Source organism: Perognathus longimembris, chromosome 3, assembly GCF_023159225.1.
Source record: "Perognathus longimembris pacificus isolate PPM17 chromosome 3, ASM2315922v1, whole genome shotgun sequence".
Classification (NCBI taxonomy): Eukaryota; Metazoa; Chordata; class Mammalia; order Rodentia; family Heteromyidae; genus Perognathus; species Perognathus longimembris.
This window is the reverse complement of record NC_063163.1, coordinates 41,467,017-41,490,216: the sequence shown is the minus strand read 5'-3', so window position 1 is coordinate 41,490,216 and position 23,200 is coordinate 41,467,017. Positions and strand designations below refer to the sequence as shown.

General features: G+C 39.1%; 1 protein-coding gene across 1 annotated transcript in view; it reads left to right on the top strand.

Annotated features, from left to right (window-relative positions):
* Htr2a (5-hydroxytryptamine receptor 2A) overlaps window positions 1–23,200 on the top strand; it is a 60,008-nt gene extending 36,808 nt beyond the window's left edge. The window contains exon 3 of the mRNA XM_048341368.1: window positions 21,713–23,200. Coding sequence (XP_048197325.1) covers window positions 21,713–22,515 — 803 coding nt within the window. The 3' untranslated portion in view covers window positions 22,516–23,200. The remainder of the gene's footprint in view (window positions 1–21,712) is intronic.

Sequence of the window (23,200 nt, the reverse complement as noted above, 5' to 3'; positions counted from 1 at the left end):
CCCAAAGCCATGCTTCATATTAATATTTATATTCACCAAAGTGAATCATCTGATTCTTTTTCCAGAAAATAAGTTTAATTATTTATTCATATTGTTAAACTTGATAGCAAAATACCATAGGTTCTCTGATACATTCATCTGCATAGAATAGGATAAATAGGAATTTATCTTGTACAATGGTTATCTTTGTACTTTTGGACTGTGATACTTACCAAAGTAGCCTTTCCTAAAGTGCTATATAGAAAAATATTTTGAGTAAGGGAAAAAAGAAATGTACTCATTACCTGACTTATGTAACTGTTACTTCTCTGTACATCACCTTTAAAATAACAATAAAATTTTAGAAAAATTTGGGCTGGGAATATGGCCTAGTGGTAGAGTGCTTGCCTCATATACATGATTCCTCAGCACCACATATATAGAAAAATCCAGAAGTGGTGCTGTGACTGAAGTAGTAGAGTGCTAGCCTTGAGCAAAAAGAAGCCAGGGACAGTGCTCAGGCCCTGTGTTCAAGCCCCAGGACTGGCAAAAACAAACAAACTGAAAAATTTAGAAAAAAATTAAAAGACTTTTGAATCTATCCCCCCTAATGTGTGATATGTTTAAAAATGATTGGTTCAAAACTGGAAATGTATTTTCTGTATGCTCTGCACTGATTAGAGAAGTACTTTAGTAGAAGATACTTTCACCTGTTTAACTATATCAGGCTTTTCTGCAATATAAAGGCATAAAAACACTTAACCTAGCTTTGATTTGAGATAGCAGAAATCCACAAAATTTCAACGTAAAGATCAATTAAAAGACACAAAAGAAAAAAGAAATAATTTCACATAGTGCTTCCCTATAGTTTAGCCCCTGTTGTCACTGTATTTGATTTTGGTATCCCGGGTATTGTATATATGTTTGTCTGAATCAAGGAAGGGAAGGGGAGCATCAAAATGGTGAGACAAAGGGTAAAAGGCAATACTTACGGTCAATATGTTGTAAACTAACTGTACAACTCCGGGGGTGGTGGGAGGAGGGAAGATGGGAGAAAAATGAGGGAGGAGGTAACAACAAGTTTGACAAGAAATGTACTCACTACCTTACATATGTAACTGTAACCTCTCTATGCATCACCTTGACAATAAAAAACTAAACATAAAAAAGATCAGTTAAGCCAAAGAAAGGCTCTTGACTTCAACTCTGTAAGACCATCAAACATGGGCTCTTCCAAATTCTGAGTGCAATTTCTCCTCTTTAACATGCTAATTTCTGAAAAATAATCTAACCCTACATGATTTGTTCCCCACAGGACTTCCATTTATGCTAATGTTCTAACCGATAAGAGCTAATGGGTTGCAAGTTATTACCTCTTCCAAAAATGTGTGTGATTTAAAGAGCAAAGGTAGGAATATCAAGATGCTTGACAGATGCATTCAAAGAAATGAATCTGTGATCAGACATTTTCAAGAAGGTGAAGGAAATGATCTGAGCTAGAACAGTCTTTCTGGTGCCTCCCAAACTGTATCACAGAAACAGTAGACCACTTTACCACTGCTGGTTCTTCCCAGAAAACAAACGTTTCTGTGCTGGTACTTCTTTTTGGGTCATGTGTTTGAAGGAGATGAGACTTTATGAATAATCAGGGAAATGTTCATGACCTATCTAAAAGTTTGTCACTGGGAAAGAAGCTATTGACCACTGAATCCTTAGAGGAAAAAATTCGCTTTACTATACATCACCCAAGCTTCCAAATTGCAGAGCGCTAAAAACAGAGATTTCACAGTTTTCTCCTTACTTTCTTCAGAGGTTTTTCTCCCATATTCCTTTTTTAAACCTGGTTACTTTCCATTTATCATTTTTGTTTCCTACTAGCTCTCATGAAATAAGTAGGGCTTTTTAAAAAGACAAATTTTAATTTTTCCCACTTAGCTTCCCATTCCTGCCTACAACAAGAACATCTGGCGAGTCCAATTTGAAGTAAATGCATCTGAATTTGCATTTCATCTGTGGAAACTGCCTGGAAGCCATTCCCTTTTGCATCAGGCTCCCTGTGCTTTTCATTCATTCCTTTCTCACCTTCTCCCTGTGGTCAACCTGCCTGAGTGAGTAGCTCCATTGCACTGCTAGCTCAAGCTTTCTCTGCAATGTAAAACCATTAGCAAAGAAGAGTAACCCAGCAGCCTTCATCATTTCCATAATGGAATCTGTCAGGGTCAGCCACTGATGACTATTAATGACCACTTCATTGACAAAGAGGCGGCAACTGTGCTAATACTCACGTTAAGCAAATAAAATATATTCAGATTAAGATTCCATTCTGCCCAGTGGGAATCCAATTAAACCAGCTTTGAAGGAAGAACTTGTTGAAGATCTCTCCACTTAAGAATATATTGCAGAAATCAACACTGTTGAGATTTGACTTCTCTTTTCAATAAAGGTCTTCCTTTTCTTTGGAAGCAATAAAACATTGTCTCACACCCAAAAATCCAAAATTAAAGGAAAGTTATTGTAAAACAATCCTCCCTTGCTCTGGCCTCGCTAGTTTCTGACCCTAACACAACCCCATGCAAACAGAAGCACCCATTCAATCACTTACTAGTGCAGACATACAATTTGTTCATCATTAGCATTAGAATCCTGTGTTAATGTAATTATTATGGAAGTTTCCATGCATTGTGTAGTAAGATAAAGTGCCATTCTGGTTTTGAAAATCTAGCTAGGAATAGAAGTCTAGCTAGGAATGACAGCAAAACTATTTATGAACGTGCACAGCATAGACAACCACCAATTTGAACAAATTGGGTCCTTTCACCAGAGCTAGAGCCTGATGGGCCACATGTTAAACCTTTAGTTGTGGGTTATGGACAATTCTAGGGGCTTTCAGAAGAAGGTAGAGATAAGGATGGATAAGGAGGTGTTGGAAGAAGAGGAGCAGGAGCTAGGAGCTTCCAGAGCTCTAAGCAGTGGCTACTAGAAATAAGTAGTGAAGTTGTCCAAATGCTAATAACGAGAATGGCCACAGAAATGACAGCTGAAAAGAGTTTTAGAAACAGTACTCTTGACTCCTCTCTATGTCATGACCAGTATTTATTGAATGGTAATTATAAATCAGACATAATGCTGCTGTTGGTAATGAATGGCCAGGTACAGAAGCTGACAGGACTTCCATCCTCAAAGTAAAGTGGGAGATAAAGACCGTCAATACATACACAAACAAACACACACACTATATAGGTAACACAAGGTATGGGTGAACAGAACGTAGTGTGATAAGAGTAATACTGAAACTTCTCTTGGGAAGGTATTCAGGGAATGCATTTTCATCTCCACTGACACTTGATGAGAACTCAGAACTATCACAGCATTCTGAGGACTTGAACAAATGGTTAAAAAGTTTCTATTGCAGAGAAGTACTTGTTGTTCTATTGGAGAAAAAAAATGTCCTGCAAATACAAAACATAGGAATACCTTGTCAATTCTCAGCATGTTGTGTAATCATGTCTCTTTAAAAAAAAAAAGTAGTTTTTCAAAGAGTAAATTAGACACTGAGCCATAATACCATAATACTGATAAACAGAAAGAAGTGACATCACTATGAATACCTTACTGCACAAGAAAGCAAATATTAATGCTATTTCGTGAGGGAACAAAAATTCTAATGTTTTAGAGCCTAATGACTCTGAGTGTGTGTGTGTGTGTGTGTGTGTGTGTGTGTGTGTGTGCAAGCAGAAGCATGCGCACTGATCCTGGCACTTAAACTCAGGGCCTAGGTATTGTCCCTGAGCTTTTTTGGTCAAGACTAGTGTTCTTTTGAGCCACAATTGAGCCACAGTGCCACTTATGCTTTTTGCATAGTTAGTCGGAGATAAGAGTCTCACCAACTGAGACCAGGGCTGGCTTCAAACTGTGCTTCTCAGACCTCAGCCTCCTGGGATTACAGGTGTGAGCCACCAGCACTCAACCTGATTTCTTATACCTATACTTTGCCATCCCCTAGAAGCTATTACTCATCTTACTTAATAATCCACCAATGGCCAAATGCTGTCCTTGCCATTTCCCTCTCTCTTCTTCCTCACACTTAGCCAAGTACTGCGTTTGTCAACATGCTTTGAATTCATTCCTTTCTCTCCATCCCCTCTGGCTCAGCCTCAAGTTGGGATGTGATCCTTTGAAAAAGAAAAATAGTCCAACAATTTCATACTCAGTCTGACTTAGTTGCATTTCTACGTTATACTGAGCCTAATTTCTAAAACAAAGATTGTCCCTCTTCTGCTGACAAGTCTTTGCTTGGTTTTTTTCACAGCTCTGCATATACATATGACATGCAAGACACATTAGAAATTAATACATGCCTTCTGCCTCCAGCACTCCATACCGTGCCTGGTTCCCTCTGCCTAAGGCATTGCTGCCTTTTCATCACCTGACCACTTTTCATACTTCAAGACTCAGCTCAGCACTCTCTTCTTCCTGCATTCCCCCCTCCTAAGAGCTGCTTACCGTGGTGAAATCTCCAGCACTTCCCTTCTCTAGATTCTAACATCCTATCTGTTTACTAAATAACTTTTACTAAGACATACTTCAGCACTCCAAATCACTATGTACAAAAGAGTCATTACCTCTCTTCCTAAACTTGCTTCTTTCCCTCTCTGAGTTCCTGTGTTTGAAGCCTCTGATCTTCCTTTTCTCCCTTGCAGCTACATCCAATTAATCACTAAGTTCTGCCAATTCTATCCCCTAATATCATCCATTTCCTTCTGTTCCTTCTCAGCCTCTCCCCAGCCCCCACCTCCCAAACCTTGCTACAGCTGCCTGCCACGGCCCACCACCTGTTTACTGCACTATCTATCCTCTTTGCTGGTCTAGCTCCTTCCTAATCCATCCTCCATTATTCCTGTTCTCCACCTAAAACCATTTAATAGCTGCCTGCTGCCCTCAGGACAAAGTTAAAACTTCTCAAAATGGCTTTCAAGGCCTTCCAGATGTGGCTCTCATGTGCCACTCTGGTTCATCACTCTCTTGAGCATCCTTACCTCATATTGAGTTACTTTTTGCTCTTATTATATGCTGTGCTTTCTTGCCTCTGGGGCATTTATCCAATTTGTGTGGATAAACTCTTTATATTCTTGAGAGTTTCTGCTATTACTTTCTACTCAAAGATTTCCTGATCGCTTCCTGAATCCAAGTCATAAGCCCCTCTCAGCTAGCTGATAGTGATCAGAAAGTTTGTATTTCTCCTAATGCATATACTGAAATCTACTTGGCAACACAGTGCTATTAGAGACTTTAGAGACATTATTAAATCATGAGTTACAAATGCCTTCAATGGAACTGTATGCTCCATTGTGACAAGGAGAGTTGCTATTTTGGACAAAGCTATGCTGAGCAGTTCTTCATATCTGACACTTAAACAACATTTAGTAAATATATCCACTATACACAAGCTATAGAAACAGATGATCTTTTAGCCAAGGTTACAAGTCTTTCAATCAGAAACTGTGATACAAGCATGAAAATATAAACGTAAGAATAACCATCTTAGATAATGGCCATTCAGCCTCAGTATTTCCTTACTAAGAGCAAGAGCAGCTTGCTGGAGGACAATGTGCTGATCCTTACTTTCATAAATGTTAAGGTGTAGCCATTGTCCACATCTATACATGAGATCTATATCCCAGAATACATGGGGATAACCAAGCCTCGTAGCTATTTAAAACACTCTTAGCCTATTCAAAATGTTATTTTCTGCCTCTTGAATTTCATGACCTTATAGTACTTGTAGTAACACTCTCTTACATATTTCTTTCCTACTGGCCTTTGTTAGGAAATAAGTAAAAGGGAAATGATTTGATTTACTGATATTTCACTGGAAAGACAGAACATTGTACCTAGATATTGCATTTACTTCAAATCTTCTGAATTGTCCACGAGCTTGGTTATAAATCTATGAGGAATTAATGTTTTGCTTTTTATTTTAATGAAACTATGTGCTGAGAGTTTATAGTGGGTGTCTCACAGAAGGAGTGAATTTTTTTTCAAATTTTTATTATCAAACTGATGTACAGAGAGGTTACAGTTTCATATGTTAGGCATTGGATACATTACTTGTACTGTTTGTTACCTCGTCCCTCATACTTCCCTCCTCCCTCCTCCCTCTTTCCCTTTCCCCCCATGGGGTGTTCAGTTCACTTAGACCAAATAGTTTTGCAAGTATTGCTTTTGTAGTTGTTTTTCTTTTTTTTTACCCTGTCTCTCAATTTTGGTATTCCCTTTCAATTTCCTAGTTCTAATACCAGTATTATTAGCAGGGACTCCAGAAAAGCTGAAGCTTGCTCTCTGTCCACTGCTATAAAAGATTCAGTCTTCTAAGATAAATGCATATACCAGCAAAGACAAAACAGGGCAAAGAATAGCTTTGTCCTACCTGCTTTGTTCGAAACCAGTCTCGAATTTCACCATTTTGGATGTTAAGAAACATGTCAACTGGGAAACATTTAATGCAAGACGATAAGACCAAAAGACCCTCTGCTCCAATCCCCAAGGGAGTTTCAGACCTTTCAGTGTTCTTACTGTGAAAGTCTCTAACTATAGATCTCCTGCATTAATATGACACTTTAAATGTAAGTTACATATTCGATCATTAGAGATGGTCTGTCCAGTGTATGCTTGACACTATTTTATATTTAAGTTGATTAGCTCGAGGATCATGCTTTTTAAAAATGTGTTCCAGGGCTGGGAATATGGCCTAATGGCAAGAGTGCTTGCCTCTGACACACGAGGCCCTAGGTTCGATTCCCCAGCACCACATATATGGAAAATGGCCAGAAGGGGCGCTGTGGCTCAGGTGGCAGAGTGCTAGCCTTGAGCGGGAAGAAGCCAGGGAGGGTGCTCAGGCCCTGAGTCCAAGGCCCAGGACTGGCCAATAAATAAATAAATAAATAGATAGATAGATAAATAAATAAATAAATAAAAATGTGTTCCAACAGTTTTTTCCCAGATATAAGAGTTTTCATTGGACCTGCAGAACACCAAAATTCTATTTACCTATCAGCCATCCTCTTCAGGGAGGAAAAGCTTTAGGGTTCTGATTTCATTCACATTTTTTTTTCTGGCTTCAGGGAATGAAGAGCAACCCAAAAGCAAAAGGGCAAGACAAAGAAAACTAGTGTCCAGGATGTTTCCAATTGGGTATCCCTTCTCCTCCTCTTCCCACTCCAAACAAGAAGGAAATGCCAAATTGAAAGCAGCACCTCCCTCTGCCTGCCCCAAAGAGATTTGTATGTCACCCAGACTTCTACTGGTTAGACTGTACATTAGGTTACATCTGTGAAACTTCCCTTTCCAAAGGTTGGAATGGTTAAGTACCTAGTTTTTGTACATCATTCCCAGATTTCAATGAGTGTTCTAGAATTTGACCAGTTTATTTCTCTTGGAAGGCAGAGGCAGAAAATGCTGGTGTGATTTTCCTATGGCTGTGGTAGCAAAGTGTACCAAGTTCATTGGCTTCAAAATAACAAGTTTCTTTGCTCACTGTGGAGGTCAATAGACTGGGACCAACTTATCAGAAGAAACAGTTTAACATCCTTCTCTTCATTCTAAGGGTTTGTTCATAATTCTTGGTATTGTAGCTTTATCACCTAGTTTCTGTCTTCAACGTTACAAAATGTTAGCCCTGTGTGCATGTCTGTCTGCCTGTGTGTGTATGCGTGTGTGCGCACACGTGCGTGCACATGCTTGTACCAGTCCTGGGGCTTGAACTCAAGGCCCTAGTGCTATCTCTGAGCTTTTTATTTGGGGGTGGGGGCAGTTCCTGGGCTTGAACTCTGAGCCTGGGCATTGTCTCTGAGCTTCTTTTGCTCAAGGCAAGCACCTGACCCCTTGAGGCAAAGCACCACTTCTGGCTTTTTTGAATAGTTTATTAGACATAAGAGTCTCACAGTTTCCTGCCCAGGCTGGCTTCAATCCACAATCTTCAGATCTAGCCTTCTAAGAAGCTAGGATTACAGGACAGGTATGAGTCACCGGTACCCTGATTATCCCTGAGCTTTTTGCTCAAAGATAGTGCTCTACCAGTTGAGCCACAGCTCCATTTCTACCTGCTTGATGGTTAACTGGAGATACAGAGTCTTTCAGACTTTACTGACTGAGCTAGCTTCCAAATGTAATCCTCAAATCTCAGCCTCCTGAATAGCTAAGGTTATAGGCATGAGCCACATACCCAGTTCATGTCTCTCTTAAGTCCTAATTTCCCCAATCTGTAAGGTCACCTGTCATGCTGGACTGGGGCCACCCTAGTGACTCGATCTTCACTTGCTACTTACACATAAGATCACCTTCACAGCTTCTCTGATGATTAGGAATTCAACATTTTCTTGGAGAACACTTGAACCTACGTAGAACAGGGCAATGGGGGTCCATGATATCTGGGCCAAAAGAAAAGTTCTGATTTTACCTTAGATGTTATCAAAGTGCTAATTATATTACCATCTTCCTGTGCCTACCAGTCTCCATTGGCTTTTGTAATTAGTCACAGTGATCTTAAAACTCAAGGGCAAATTTTAGCCTGAAAAAGAGCCAAAGACAGATAAAGCCAGGCAGCATAAAGCTTGGCCTCCTGTTGTCATTTGACCACACTTTCTAGAGCCCTCTTCTACTTTTAAAGGAACTACTGATTATTATGTCCCTACCTACGTCATCCAGGGCATTTACCCTGTATTTAAGGTCAGCTGATCTGGATCTTTAACTCACAACAGCAAACTCAATTCCACCTGTGTAACACAACATAGTTGCAGATCCCAGAGTTAGATGTAGACATCTAAGCAGCGCCATTATTTTGCCTAATACAAAATATATCAGGGGCAACTATTTTGCAGGGTCAACTATAAAGCTCTCATTTCACGGTCTGGGGTGGGTATTATCAAGAAATTTGCAGCTTCACTGGAAAACAGCCTGACAGCTGCTTCCATGTGACCAGAATATGGCTAGAGGGAGCAAAAATCCTGTAGTTAATCTAGCCATCCTGTCAGAATAAAGGGCAGTGAAGGCTTTCCCAGAAGTTCTCGCTTCCATCACAGACATTTAATGTTTGCAAAACCTTGCTTGACTTACTCTAAGTGTGTCAGTATAAATGCAAGTACATAATCCCACAAGTAGACTTCTCCCTGGATACTTCAGGGTATGTCTGTGTGTCTTATGCAGAAGTCTCATGGATTTTCCCAGCTGTCTTTGAACCACAATCTTCAGATTTCAGCCTCCTTGAGTAGCTAGGATTACAGGTGTGAGCCACTGGTGCCCAGAAACTTTTATTTCTTAATGAGTTTTATTTTCTTTTTAGAAAAAAAAATTATTAGTTTAAGAGGGGTTATAGTTATATAAGTCAGGAAAAAGTACATTTGTTTTTGGACAATGTCACCCCTTCCTTCGTTCTCTCCCAGTTTTTCCCTCCCATTCTCACCCATAAGTTTTATAGTTCATTTTTAACATAATTTCCAGTGAGTACCATGCTGCATTTGTTCATCCTTTCTCCATCCATTTCTGTGCCACCCCAAAGACATTTAAACAAACAAAACAAAAAGAAAAGAAAACAAAAAAAAACAGCTGCAAAGAAAAACAAAACTATTGCTTCCATTTCCTGGAGTTTATTTGGATAAATATTATTTTGCATGATCAGATAGATGGGCATGATGTCTTTCTGTTCCTCTCCTAAGAATATCCTCCATTGGTTTCACTGTGTGGAAATGCCTCGAGACTTGCATAATTTATTATATCCTGGTGTATTTTAGATCTAGTTTCTGCATTTGAGAAAAGGCATGCACCTTTTTTCCTGAGTTTCACTTACCTAATTTAACATGATTTGTTCTAAGTTCATCTTGAGGCACAGCGCAAGTGGAAATAAAAACTTTTATGGAGATAAATGTCTCATAGATTTTCCTGCCCAGGCTAACTTTAAATTAGTATCCTAGAATCTCAGCATCCTGAGTAGCCAGGATTACAGATGTGAGCCACTGGTACCTGGCAATGGTGATTCTTTTTTCATGGGGAAAATACTGGAAAGGACAAGTCCAAGGATGAGAAGTGATGCTATTTCTTGTGATAAGAAGAACCAGAGATGAACAAGCCAGAATTCTGCTGTGACTATGTAAGGTTAAGGACACTCAGTAGACACATTCAAGTTGAAGGGCCAAGCAAGAAGCTGTTTGTCACTTAGTATGATGGATGTAGTGCTGTTGAGGTAGACATTTACTTTTCTACTTTCCATTTTCCATTTCTATTCCTATTGTCCATGTTTAAAAGATGGGAAATCTCCCATAATCTTCAGATACATCTCAAAGCTCTTTACAAGTAAACACACTTAATTTTAAAATGAAAACAAATGAAAAAGCCAACCAATAAATCTTATGGTTTCCAGTGATTTTATTTTTAATTCCTTCTAATAAGGCCTGTAAGAACAGTAGTGTAGTTTTAAAGAAAAACATGCAGGACAAGAGTACATGAGGCCATACTCCTCAACAAACAGGAGTTACAGGGGAAAAAAATGGGCTTAGTTTTCAGGTTGTTTTTTTCCATTTATTTAACTTCAGAACCTATAGCAAACCATAGAATATACTCCTGACTTTCTCCATAAAATGAGAATAATTCCTACCTCATCAGTTCCTCATGGGGATGGAATTTGCTGACATCTTTCAAGACCAAATTGTGACTGACCTATTATGGACACTTATAAATGCAACCATTTTCCCAGTTTTTATCTATTGGTGTAAAAGCTTTGAAGAGCTCTTCTTTAGTCAATGAACTATAAAATGAAGCTACTTGGCTGGATGATCACAAAGCTCTTCAAAAACAAAAATCTCAGCTGGGCACAGTGACTCATCCCTGTAGTCCCAGATACTTAGGAGGCCAAGATTAGGAAAATTATGGTTTGAGAACCAACTCAGGCATTCAATAAAAAAGCTGAATATGGTAGAAAATGCCTGTCATCCTGGCTACATGAGAAGCATAAATAGGAGTATCATAGTCCAAGCCAGTCCTGGCATAAATGGAAGACTATGTTTGAAAAATCAAGCCAAAAGAACTGGCGAATAGTTCAAGTGATGGAGTGCCTGCTTAGCAAGTATAAGGCCTTGAGCTCAAACCTAAGAACTTCCAAAGCACCAAATCTATATGTTATCCTCTTGATTCTAACTTGACAAACTTCTCAATCAAAGCTGGCTTTTAACCTGAAGTCAGAGCATCTTTCTGCAAATGTAAGTTCTTACTTAGATTAAGAAGCAAAGGGAATTCACAGGTAGAAATAAGAGTAAAGAAAGCTCTCTCCAATGTTGGGGGGGGGGGAATCCCCCCAAGTCCCTGAGCTAACATTCCAGGGTATATAAAACTTTGTAGGAAACAGAATAAGTTCAATCTTATTGAGCAGTAGCTTTCATATTGCTTAGTGCAGTATTTGAGAAAAATCAGAAGTTAAGAGTGCTTTACCCCAGGCTCCTCTGAGCTGGGTGGAAATTGGAGCCAATCAGACTGTTAAATGTAACCAGGTGGAACTCTAAAGAAGCTTCTAGAATCCTGGAGCCCCAAGAAATGCTTGCTAAGAGGGGAGGGAGACACAGAAGTTTAGGTTAGGTTGGAAAAAGGAGTTGCTAGTTGGGGAGCTTCTGGAACCCTAAATAGTGCAGAATGGTACCCTCAGGTTGATATCTCACTCATCAGTGTTATGACAGTGTTTTCTGAGAAGAAGGGATGTGCCTCTGAGACCAAACTAAGAAAAACCCTGGGTGATCTCAGGATTTAAAAGACCAAATTAAAGGTTGGCAAAGCCTTGGGGCAGGATAAATACAACCTCAAGAGCAAGGTCAAGGTGAGACTCGTATCATAGGCAACCTAAAAGAACCTAACAGGAACACTTCTAAGCTCCAAAGCTGCCAAGCTAATAATATAATGAAAAGTCTATCTAGCCCACAGATACATTTTGTTTTGCTTGCACAATGTGTCCTGTTTTTTGTTGGTTCTTTTTTTTTTTTTTGTAATTGAACCTGATTGCATTCAGACCAAGCATCACTTTTCTCAGTTATAGTACAAGTTATATCACTGTCTATAGTTATGGGTATGTAATTCATATTTCTGGACTGACTTATTTTTTTAATATTAAATATGTGAGCATACAGGGATCACAGAAAAGGGGGCAAGGGGAGTGGATAGGAACAGACTGGAAATCCCAGTAGTGCCATCTTTGGAAGAAGTCTTTCCCTGTCCCAATCATTATACCATTTGTCAAGTGAGGTGGGTAGCAGTTGTTCCATTTGTAGAACTATAGCTCTTTTAAATAGCCTTTTAATACTTAGGGAAATTCTTAAGAACTCAATTCTCAGAACTTAAATTCTCTTTCTATAGATTTAGCTCACTAGTTTGAATCCTAGGTTAGCACTCTGGCAAAATGATGCTTTAGAAGAAAGCAAAATAAACAGGATGAGCAAGACACTGCTTATTGGCAACCCCAGCCTAGTTTCAAGGGGCAGTGTTGCTGAGTGCTTGGTGGTAAAGTCCCTGTGGGGACTTCATTGCAGCTCAGTGACAAGGAAAGCAGCAAATTTTCTCATGTGCCCAGTACATCTGCCAAGCAATTTTCTTCCTAAAGCTGTATCCTGGAGCCCAGCCCCCTCCTGAACTCTTTTAAGAACTCAACAGCATTGATTAAGTTTGTTTCTTGCTAAATCAGCCAGTGTCCATTTCTAGGCTTAAACCCAAAGAATCTTGACAGAGAAGACAAGCAATGTCAACCCATTTTGGAGAACCTTTAGTTGAGGCTACCTTGGAGGACTGTCACTCACATTAATTCCCCAGCCCTCTAGAACTTACAAAAGAAAAAGAAGCCTAGTTTTTATCTGGCCAACCTGCTCTTCACAAAGAAAATCTATTCGTTCTCGGTGAGCCTCAAAGTGTACTTGTAAACCAATATGACACTTCACCCCCATTACTCTACATTCTTGACAGTTGACTTCATTGTTCCTGGTCACCCCAAATTGACCATGTCCATTATCGCCCATGCTGGGAGACCTTCTTGTACTATGAGGTCCCAAGGGAGCAGATGCTATACTAATGGAAACTTATTCACAAAAAGTACAAGTCACACACACATTTCCAAACTAAGCCATATGGACAACAGCAAACTGGGCTTTGCCTCTGTTTGAGCCAAACAAGACTAGTCAAATGTTTCAGCAACAGCAGGGGATTTTTAGACAGAGTGAGGACCTGGCGCATTGAGGAAGGCTATATAATATTTTCTCTTTGCCATATGTTAGTTGATCATATAGTTACCTAACAATAATCCCTTAAGTGGGGATACTTTTACCTAATGTACATTCAGAGGGATGAGATGGCTGACTTAGAGTCTTAGGGGATCTAAACTAGCACTGGTGGCTCACACCTGTAATCCTCACCAATAAGGAAGCTGAGATCTGAGGATCAAGGTTCAAGGCCAGCCCATGCAAAAATAAATAAAAGTCCACAAGACTCTTACCTCCAATTAATCACAAAAAGGCTGGACGTATAACTGTGGCTCAAATGGTAGAACAGCAGCCTTGAGTGAAAAAACATAGGGACAGCACCCAGGGCACCTACCAGAAACCCAATCTCAATATATCCTATACATATTTCTACATTTGTATACTTGAGGCTATGCACTAGCAAGTATACAGATGTACATGTACATAAAATGAGTTTATTGCCATATCTTGATAAATATTTTAATGATTAGATTTCTAATGCAGTAGATATTAATGTAACCCACAGAAACAAAAACCCTTTGGAGCCCTCATTAATTTTTTTTAGTAGTACTGGACTTTGAACTCAAACCTTAATACTTTCTAAGCAAGTATTCCACACTTGAACTATACCTCCAGTCCATTCTTCAATGTGTATAGTAGTCCCGAGACCAAATATTTCAGAACTGTTATCTGCATGGTAGCACCATTTATTCACTTTCCTCTAAATAAGACTTAAAAGTCAACAAAAATAATTTGAATCCATTATGTCACTGTTTTGTCACTAAAACCCTTCATATAAATTAGGGTAGGCCTCTATTTTTTTTAATCCTGTCCATCTAATATATTGAGTATTTAAAATTAAGCAACCTGAGGTCACCCAGTTAGTGATGAACAGTAAAGAGACAAATGTGCATCTTGTGTTTCTAAATTCTTTTCTCATTATATGATGCTCTACTTTCCTAATGTTTGTTTAACTTACCTGAAAAAGAGCTTTGAGAAAAATAATAGGCTGGATCCAAGTTGTGAGTCAGAATAGATCAGAATAAACCCAAGTCCCCTGACTCTCCAGAGGCACTGTTTCATAATCATCTTTTCCCTTGTGTTCACAAATGTTCAGGTAGTCGGCCACATTCTGTATCATATCAACGTCCCTTTTCCTTTTTTCTGACTTCAGTGACTAACAGCCTTCTTACTGTGTTCTCCAAGTAAAAAAGAAAGGAAAGCATTATGAAATTATTGAGTCATGTCAATGTGTACCTATAAGATGTATTATAATTCTCAACCCTTTTTTTTCTTTTTTCTTCTTTCCCATGAACACTGGTAAAAATAAAATATAATAAAAAGCAAAGAACCCTGGTAAGAGCAGAACCGCATTCTCTGAGAGCACAACCACAATAAGTAAGAAAAAAGATAGTTCTGCCGCTCTTGAGATTATGGTCTCCTGAGTATATAAGACATTTCAAACAGGGGGAAAAAAGAATATTAGGCATTAAAAATTAGACCAGAACAACATCAAAGAGTAAGGAATATAGAGTAAAGAAAAGTTGTTGTTACATTGAGAAATCATTTTGGAAAAGCTTTACCTGAGGGAGGTACCATGGTATACATTTTGAAAGAAGTACAGGGTATGGTTTGAGAGTACAATTTCCATCTGTGTCTCCCATATCACCCCCAAATAATCATACAGTCAGAGTGAGAGGTGTGATTTCTACACCCAGGTTGCCACTAAACAGATTGCTATACTCCCCAATTCCCAACCAGCTGTCACCTTCTATATGTAGGGACTGCCTCATAGAAATCTTGGAGGCCTCACTGGTTTGCAAAGCATTTCAGAGACAATATCAACACACAGGGCCATGTGAGGAATGTTTCTATGCTGTTGTAAAATGTCAATGTAGAATGAACACACACACACACACATAATTATCTTGACCCATTGCAATTTATGATTAAGAGTTATTGAGAATCAATCAAAGAAGAAACATAACTTCTTAGGCAACTAACCTACCTACCTAGCTTTCATTTTTTATGTACCTCTGCTGGGGTAACAGACCAGAGATTATAAGGAATTTATCACATCTTGAGAGTTACTCTGCTGAAAGGTAAGTGAGTCCCATTCTTACTGCCCTATCTATCCAATTCCTCTTTCCTGCAGTTTAAGGATTATCCTGAAGTATTTATGCATGGTGCTTGCTTTTTCTCAAACTGCTAGTAAATCCCTTTTTAAAGCCTGAGTGGGGGAAAAAAACCAGTATGTGTTAAAATGTGGAAAAAAAAAAAAGTAATTGAAACCTAGGATCCAAATTTCCATCTTTTTCACAAAAGCCCTGAAATATATCTCTCTGTACCCTTGACCTACTACTGCACTGGAGGCTTCTAGAGACTTCTGGCATCTATAGCCCCATAGGAACCTTGCTACCTAATACCAGAACATTCTTGCTCCCTAAGGAACAACCTATCCCAGAAGCTCCATCAGCCCTATAAAAGAGTAGGAATGAGAATTGAGCCCAGGTTGCACTGTTGTACTTCAGAGCTAAGGTCTTTTATCTAGCCCATGGTAAGAAATGAATTAGAGGTACATGCTTTATATTCAAAGAGTAAGCAGAGATATGCTAAAAGAAAGGCATCAACTATTGGTGAGAACGTAAACTAGTACAAGCCACTCTAGAAGGTGGTTTGAAGGTTCCTCAAAAAACTAAACATAGAACCTCCCCATGACTCAGCCACACCACCCTTGGGCATCTACCCAGAACATTGCAGGATATGGTAAAAACACTTGCAGGACATTCATGTTCATTGCTGCACTATTCCCAATAGCCAAGTTATGGAAACAGCCCAGATACTCTACAATAGAAGAGTGGATCAAAACACAGTGGTAGATGAAGTCTTAATGAGCTTTTTTCTGCCTGACTTAGGTTTGAACTATAATCCTCCAGGTCTTAGCCTTTTGAGGTATGAGCCACAGGTGCCAGACTCACACAAGCCAGTGTGACCCACAATTTTATTTGGGTAGATGTTTTGATTTGAAAATTGTTTATTTTGAGTATGTCATTCCCAGGTTTGCCACTGGGTCTCTATCTGTATTTCCTACTCAGCCTTGAAGTTGGAGACTTCTCATATAGGTCAGTGAATAGAAAGTTTCTGAATTTCATAATTTGTTGATGCTGTAGTTTCCATTAAACTATTTTGGCATATGCATTTTAGATTGTGTCTTATGAAAATGTATCTTTTTAAGGCAGTGTTTTATAAAGATATGTATTTTAAAAAATAATTTCCAAATATTTTATGTAATAAAGGTCTTTTAAAAAAGTTTTTTTCAAGTGGTATTATTCACAAATGAATAAATGTCACATTTGACTAATACACACACAAAAAAATACACAATGAAATTTTACTTGTCCATTAGAAAGAATAAGAGTATGTCATTTGCAGGGAGGTAGATGGACTTAGAACAATCACGTTAAATGAGGTAAGGCAAGCTCAAAAGATAAACAGCACATGTTGTCTCTCATATGTTGAAACTAGATCTAAAATACAACTGGACAGGATAACCTGTATAGGACCTAGGCATTCACACACAAATCAGGCTAAAGGAGTCACAAGTCAGGCTAAAGGAGGATACCTTCAGGGGAAGAACTCAAAGGCATAACGACTTTGAACTTTTAAAATACTGTTTATTGAAACAAATTCCAGGGAACAGAAATATGGGGGTTTTGTTGTCATCATCGTAAGTTTTTGCTTTGGATTTTTTTTCTTTTTAGAGGGACAAAGAGAGATGTATAAAGGGAGGAGGAAGGGTGAACAATACAGTCATGGTATTCACTATACACTATGTGGAAAATTAACTACGGCAACTTGTGAGTAGAGACAGGAAGGGGAAACTTAGGTAAAAGTGCAGGAAGGGGTGACATTTTCCAAAAAAGAAATGTACTCATTATTTGACTTATGAAATGGTAACCCCTCTGTACAATACCATATTAATAACAATGAAATAATATCTTAAAAAGAAAGTCATCAAGAAATGTAAATCAAAACATCATTGAGATTTCATCTTACCCCAGTTAGAGGCCATTATCAAGAAATCTAATAACAATAGTTAATGGCGAGGATGTAACCAAAAAGGAATGCTACTATACTGTTGGTAGGAGTGTAAACTTGTTTAGCAACCCTGGAAAGCAGTATGGAAGTTTCTCAAAAGACTAAACATAGAGCTCCCAGCAATCCCACTCCTGGGCATTTACCCAAATTACCACAAACAAGGTCATACAGTAAGGCTACCAGCACAACCACGTTCATTGCAGCATTATTTAACCATAGCTAAGATATGGAACCAACCCAGATGCCCCTCAGTAGATGAATGGATCAAAAAGATGTGGTGTATATACACAATGGAGTTCCATCATGCTTCCATCAGAAAGAATGGCATTGCCCCATTTATAAGGAAATGGAAAGACCTGGAAAAATTATATTAAATGAAGCAAGCCAGGCCCAAAGAAAAGCAAATTGCAAATTCCCTCATTTGTAATAACTAGAATATGTCTGTGATATTCTTAACAGGGGATCACAATAACCTAATTGCTAAGTGCATAGGATCATATATAATGAAGCAAGCCAACATGAACTATAAGAGTTGGAAAAGGAGGTTCTTTTTATGTCCTGTAATGTAGTTATTTCTATTTTTTTTCTGTTTTAGTTTTCTGTATCCTTTGTCTTGTTTATCTGATCCAAAGAAGGGAAAGAGAATCACAGAAAGAACAGGACAAAGGATGAACTAATGAAACAATGATGCTCACTAGGCACTATGTTGGAAATGAACTATACAACTTGGGGTAAGGGGAGTAGGGAGGAGTAAGCGGGAGAAAATGAGGAAGGGGGTAACAGTATTTAAAAAGAAATGTACTCATTATCTTACTTATATAACTGTAATGCCCTGTTCATCACCTTTACAATAAGGATTTTAAAAAAGGAAGAAAGAGGGGCTGGGAATATGGCCTAGTGGCAAGAGTGCTTGCCTCGTATACATGAAGCCCTGGGTTCGATTCCCCAGCACCACATATATAGAAAACGGCCAGAAGTGGCTCTGTGGCTCAAGTGGCAGAGTGCTAGCCTTGAGCAAAAAGAAGCCAGGGACAGTGCTCAGGCCCTGAGTCCAAGACCCAGGACTGGCAAAAGAAAAGAGGATGGGCTGGGGATATAGCCTAGTGGCAAGAGTGCCTGCCTCGGATACACGAGGCCCTAGGTTCGATTCCCCAGCACCACATATACAGAAAACGGCCAGAAGCGGTGCTGTGGCTCAAGAGGCAGAGTGCTAGCCTTGAGCGGGAAGAAGCCAGGGACAGTGCTCAGGCCCTGAGTCAAAGGCCCAGGACTGGCCAAAAAAAAAAAAAAAAAGAAAAGAGGAAAGAAAGGCATCAACCAAAGTCTTAGTATGCATAGGGGGTCAGTGTTTCCCATTCATTTCATTGTCTGAGTTTTCATAAGAAGAAAATAAAATGTGCATGGAGGATCCAACACCAATGGTGAATTTTATTGCTCTTTTCCACTTTTCAGAAAAAAAATACATAAAACAAAGCAGAATAGGGTACTCCACGCTCCTGTCTGTTTGCTCATAAAGGAAAATGCTTCCTATGCAAAAAATGTCAAGTCAGAGAGGATGTCAGGTCTCCAAATCAGCAATCATCACACAAAGCAGCTAGAAAATTATTGCCCTACAGATGGTGGTGGCCATAATCTTGGCTATGAGTCAGTGTCTTCATCTTTCTTAGTGGGAGCCTGTTTATCCCCAGAAAGCCTGTCCGAGTGTGCTGGTTCTCTGACATAACCTTTTTCTCTCTTTCGAGATTATTGGTTTGACCTGTGGCCAGTCTTTATACAGACCCTTGCTAACCACTTATCAAAAACAGAACACTGAAAATGAATGGCATATGATAGCATTCAGTTTATCTATTTTTAAGAGTAAAGAAGAATGGGCCATTTAAAAATCTATTCTCTTGATTCTCCCTCTCCAGACACCTCTTTTCACATCCTTTTTTAGACTGGCTGCTTATCTTAGGCATTGAAGAGGGGAAGTCTCTGGGTCAGTGTGAATGGTTCCACCCTGCTCGCATTCCTTTTCTAGCAGCAGACACTGAGACATTCTGGAGGGGGTGGTATATGTGCTATCACAACCAAAGGCAAGGTTCTGAGTCCCAAATGACTGAAAGATTTGACATTTTAGGTAATCCCACATTCTGATTAACTGAAAACTGCTATTTATTTTAAATGTCACAGGCCACAAGCACATTGGATAAATGGCTTTTGAGGTAATAATTAGGAAAAGGAACACCCCAAAGTTTAGTAACAAAATTAAACACCTTTTTCTGAACAGCTGATATTTTGTTTATATGTATCATGAGTAATAATAATGGCTATAATTCATCACATTAGGAAAGTAATCAACAGCTCTAGCTGTACCAAATTAAAATTGATTGAGACCCAACGTGGCCCTGGCAAAGCTAATAATTACATCATTATTATATAGCCAGTAGCCAAAATTCATTTTTGATTCTTTTGGTTTATGAAAAGTGTAATATATACCAACTAAGCAATAGGTTAGAAAAAATAAGGTTGATGTATGTGCCTCGATTTTACAGAAGAATTCACTCCCACATTTGTCTGCCAATGGTAGAATATCATTTCAAACTGGGTACTGACTGGGTACAATACCTACTTGATCCATGTTATCCATGTTTTCCATGTTATCCATGGCCATGAAGGCATGTTGGTGCCAGCCTCATATCGTAGCTGAATAAATGAGTATCATGGGGATAAAGTGACCAATCCAGGACAACAGAACCATAGCCAAGACTCAAATCCAGTACTGTTTTAAATGGATGCCCAGTGTGTTCTTTGTTCTCAGTGAGCAAGCACTTTATCTAATAAGACATTATGGATGGAGATAGAAAACATCACTCATAAATATATGTTTAGATATTGGAAGAAACTAAACCTTAATTTAGAAATCACATGCTAGATTTTGTTATCAGGAATGCTGGGAGGTATGTTGAGCCTCAGAGGATGTTTGCCTTGGAGCCTCAGCTAACTCTTGGCCCACAAAATGTTCCCAACATTCAGCCAGGGACAGAGAAGAAGGAAGGAAGGAAAGACTCATTAGCTTTAATAATGTCCTTAATAGGAGCTCTGATGTCATTTATCTCCACCTTCCAGGAAAGTGGAGGTGACTTCATATAGACAAGTGACAAATACCATCATTTAAGCCTGTGAAGGTAACGGCAAATGTCACCAAGAAAGATTCTTGTCAAACAATACTAGTTCAAGTTCCTTCTTGTTAGGATGGCCAATATGAGGTGACATAAATGTTGTGATGGTCACATATGTGGTTGGATAGAGCCAAATGCTGTTCTGATTATGCAGAAGTTACACCATACACCTCCAAAGGAGCATTTTTTCCCAATAAATGGCAAGTGTCAAGCAGTGGCCCCTGACTCTAGAATGAACTGATGTGCTTAGCTGGCCTGAGACTATGTGTTAAACACTACACAGTAGCCAGAATCAGGACTAGTACACTCAGTTATACAGCTCAACAGAGCTAAGATACAGGAAATATGAAGTCTTTCTTCAAAAGTATCCTGGAGGTGTCCTTTTTTTTTTTTTGGCAAAAGAAGCAACTTTGAACTTTGTTATTATACACTGATTGCTGTTTTCTTCTCCCTTTCCATCATCCTGATTCTACCTTTATAGCTGAGAAAATAAGCCATCTCATGATTGCTTTGTTCTGATCCAACCTTTCTGACACTGCTGAGTTCAGAAAGGGCCCCCCCCCAAAAAAAACTGCACAAAATGGCAGAGTGAACTGTCCATTTAAAGCATGGCCTATCATCATGAAAACATGAATTTGAGCTAAGTGTCCCCTCACCTCACTTCTGTTCCTCTTCTACCTGAACCCCCTATCTGGGGCAGCTTTAGAGATCTTTCCAATTTGAAGGAATGACAGAGAAACGGACTGTACAATTACAACTCCCATTTTTTTGTCATATTCTTTCCTAACTATCAGATTTGTCAATAAAAGTCTGAGCTGAGTTGGTCATGTGGCTCATACCTATGATTCTAGCCACTGAGGAGCTTGAGATCTGAGGATTGCAGTATAAAGCCAGTCCAGGCAGGAAAGTGGACAAGACTCTTTTCTCCAATTAACCACCAAAAGCCAGAGGTAGAGCTGTGGCTCAAGTGGGAGAGTGCTAGCCTTGAGCAGAAAGAGCTCAGGAACAGTGCCCAGGTCATGAGTTCAAGCCCCACAACTGAAAAAAAAAGTATACAAAGGATTATGAATTCTCACAAATGTTTATGTGGCGCTTTTAACACGATTGATATACAATCTTTGCACAACCAACATTATTTTGAAGTGTTTTTCCCTGCTATATACTTTACATTCACTTGCCTTAATAATCCTGTTTTCATTTTCTTCCCAATTCCAGGTATATCCATGCCAATCCCAGTGTTTGGGCTGCAAGATGACTCCAAGGTCTTTAAGGAAGGGAGTTGCCTACTTGCAGATGATAACTTTGTCCTGATTGGCTCTTTTGTGGCATTTTTCATCCCCTTAACTATCATGGTGATCACCTACTTTCTAACTATCAAGTCACTCCAGAAAGAAGCTACGCTGTGTGTGAGTGATCTTGGCACACGGGCCAAATTAACTTCTTTCAGCTTCCTCCCCCAGAGTTCTCTGTCTTCAGAAAAGCTCTTCCAGAGGTCAATCCACAGGGAGCCAGGATCCTATGCAGGCAGGAGGACTATGCAGTCCATCAGCAATGAGCAGAAAGCTTGCAAGGTGCTGGGCATTGTCTTCTTTCTATTTGTGGTAATGTGGTGCCCATTCTTCATCACGAACATCATGGCGGTCATCTGCAAAGAGTCGTGCAACGAAGATGTCATTGGAGCCTTGCTTAATGTATTTGTTTGGATTGGATACCTCTCCTCAGCTGTCAACCCACTGGTCTACACATTGTTCAATAAGACTTACAGGTCAGCCTTTTCACGGTACATTCAATGTCAGTACAAAGAAAACAAAAAACCACTGCAACTAATTTTAGTGAACACTTTGCCTACATTGGCCTACAAGTCCAGTCAACTCCAAGGGGGACCAAAACAGAATTCCAAGATAGAGGCCAAGGCAACAGATAATGACTGCTGTATGACTACTCTGGGGAAACCACATTCCGAAGATCCTTGTACAGACAGTATCGACACGGTGAATGAAAAGGTTAGCTGTGTGTGAAAGCGTGGTTGCCATGGAAACTGAACAGGGCACTCAAACAATTTTTCACCCATCTGGAGGGGGTGGGAGGGGCAGGAGAAATATAGGGAGACTGGAAAAAAAGAATTAGGCCACTCTGGTGGAACTGATTATAATATCAATATGCCTCATTACATTCTGTCATTGAGAAGCAGGGTTCAATGCCACAGAATGTGCCCTTCAAAAATGTCTGACAACATGTCAGCTGTGAGCTTTATGATACTTTGAACATTGTAAATGATGTCTTTGGCATAATTAACTTTTACTGTGCAATTACAATGAGGTCCTAAGTAACTCTAACTTAACTTCTAGTATCAAATGGACTACTGGCTGCAATGTTGTTGATTGACAGCATAGGATTGAGTTGGTTATCTACTGCTGTAAATAAAAAAAAGAGCTATAAATAGTGAAAATGTGTTGAATAGAATGGCTTCTAAAATCAAGAAAAATTATCTTTATAATTCACCATGACACATATTTTGAAAGGAGAAAAGAGACTAACTATAGTATTATGAAATCTGTATAGTTAAGATAATTAAACACAATACTTGACAACATTTGCATTCCTGCTTTTTTATAGATGCCACCTTGCAACTGTCACAAGATTGTTGGCATTTGCTGTGTTTCAAGTTAATTCTTCTCAGAAGTAAAAAAAAAAAAAAAGATT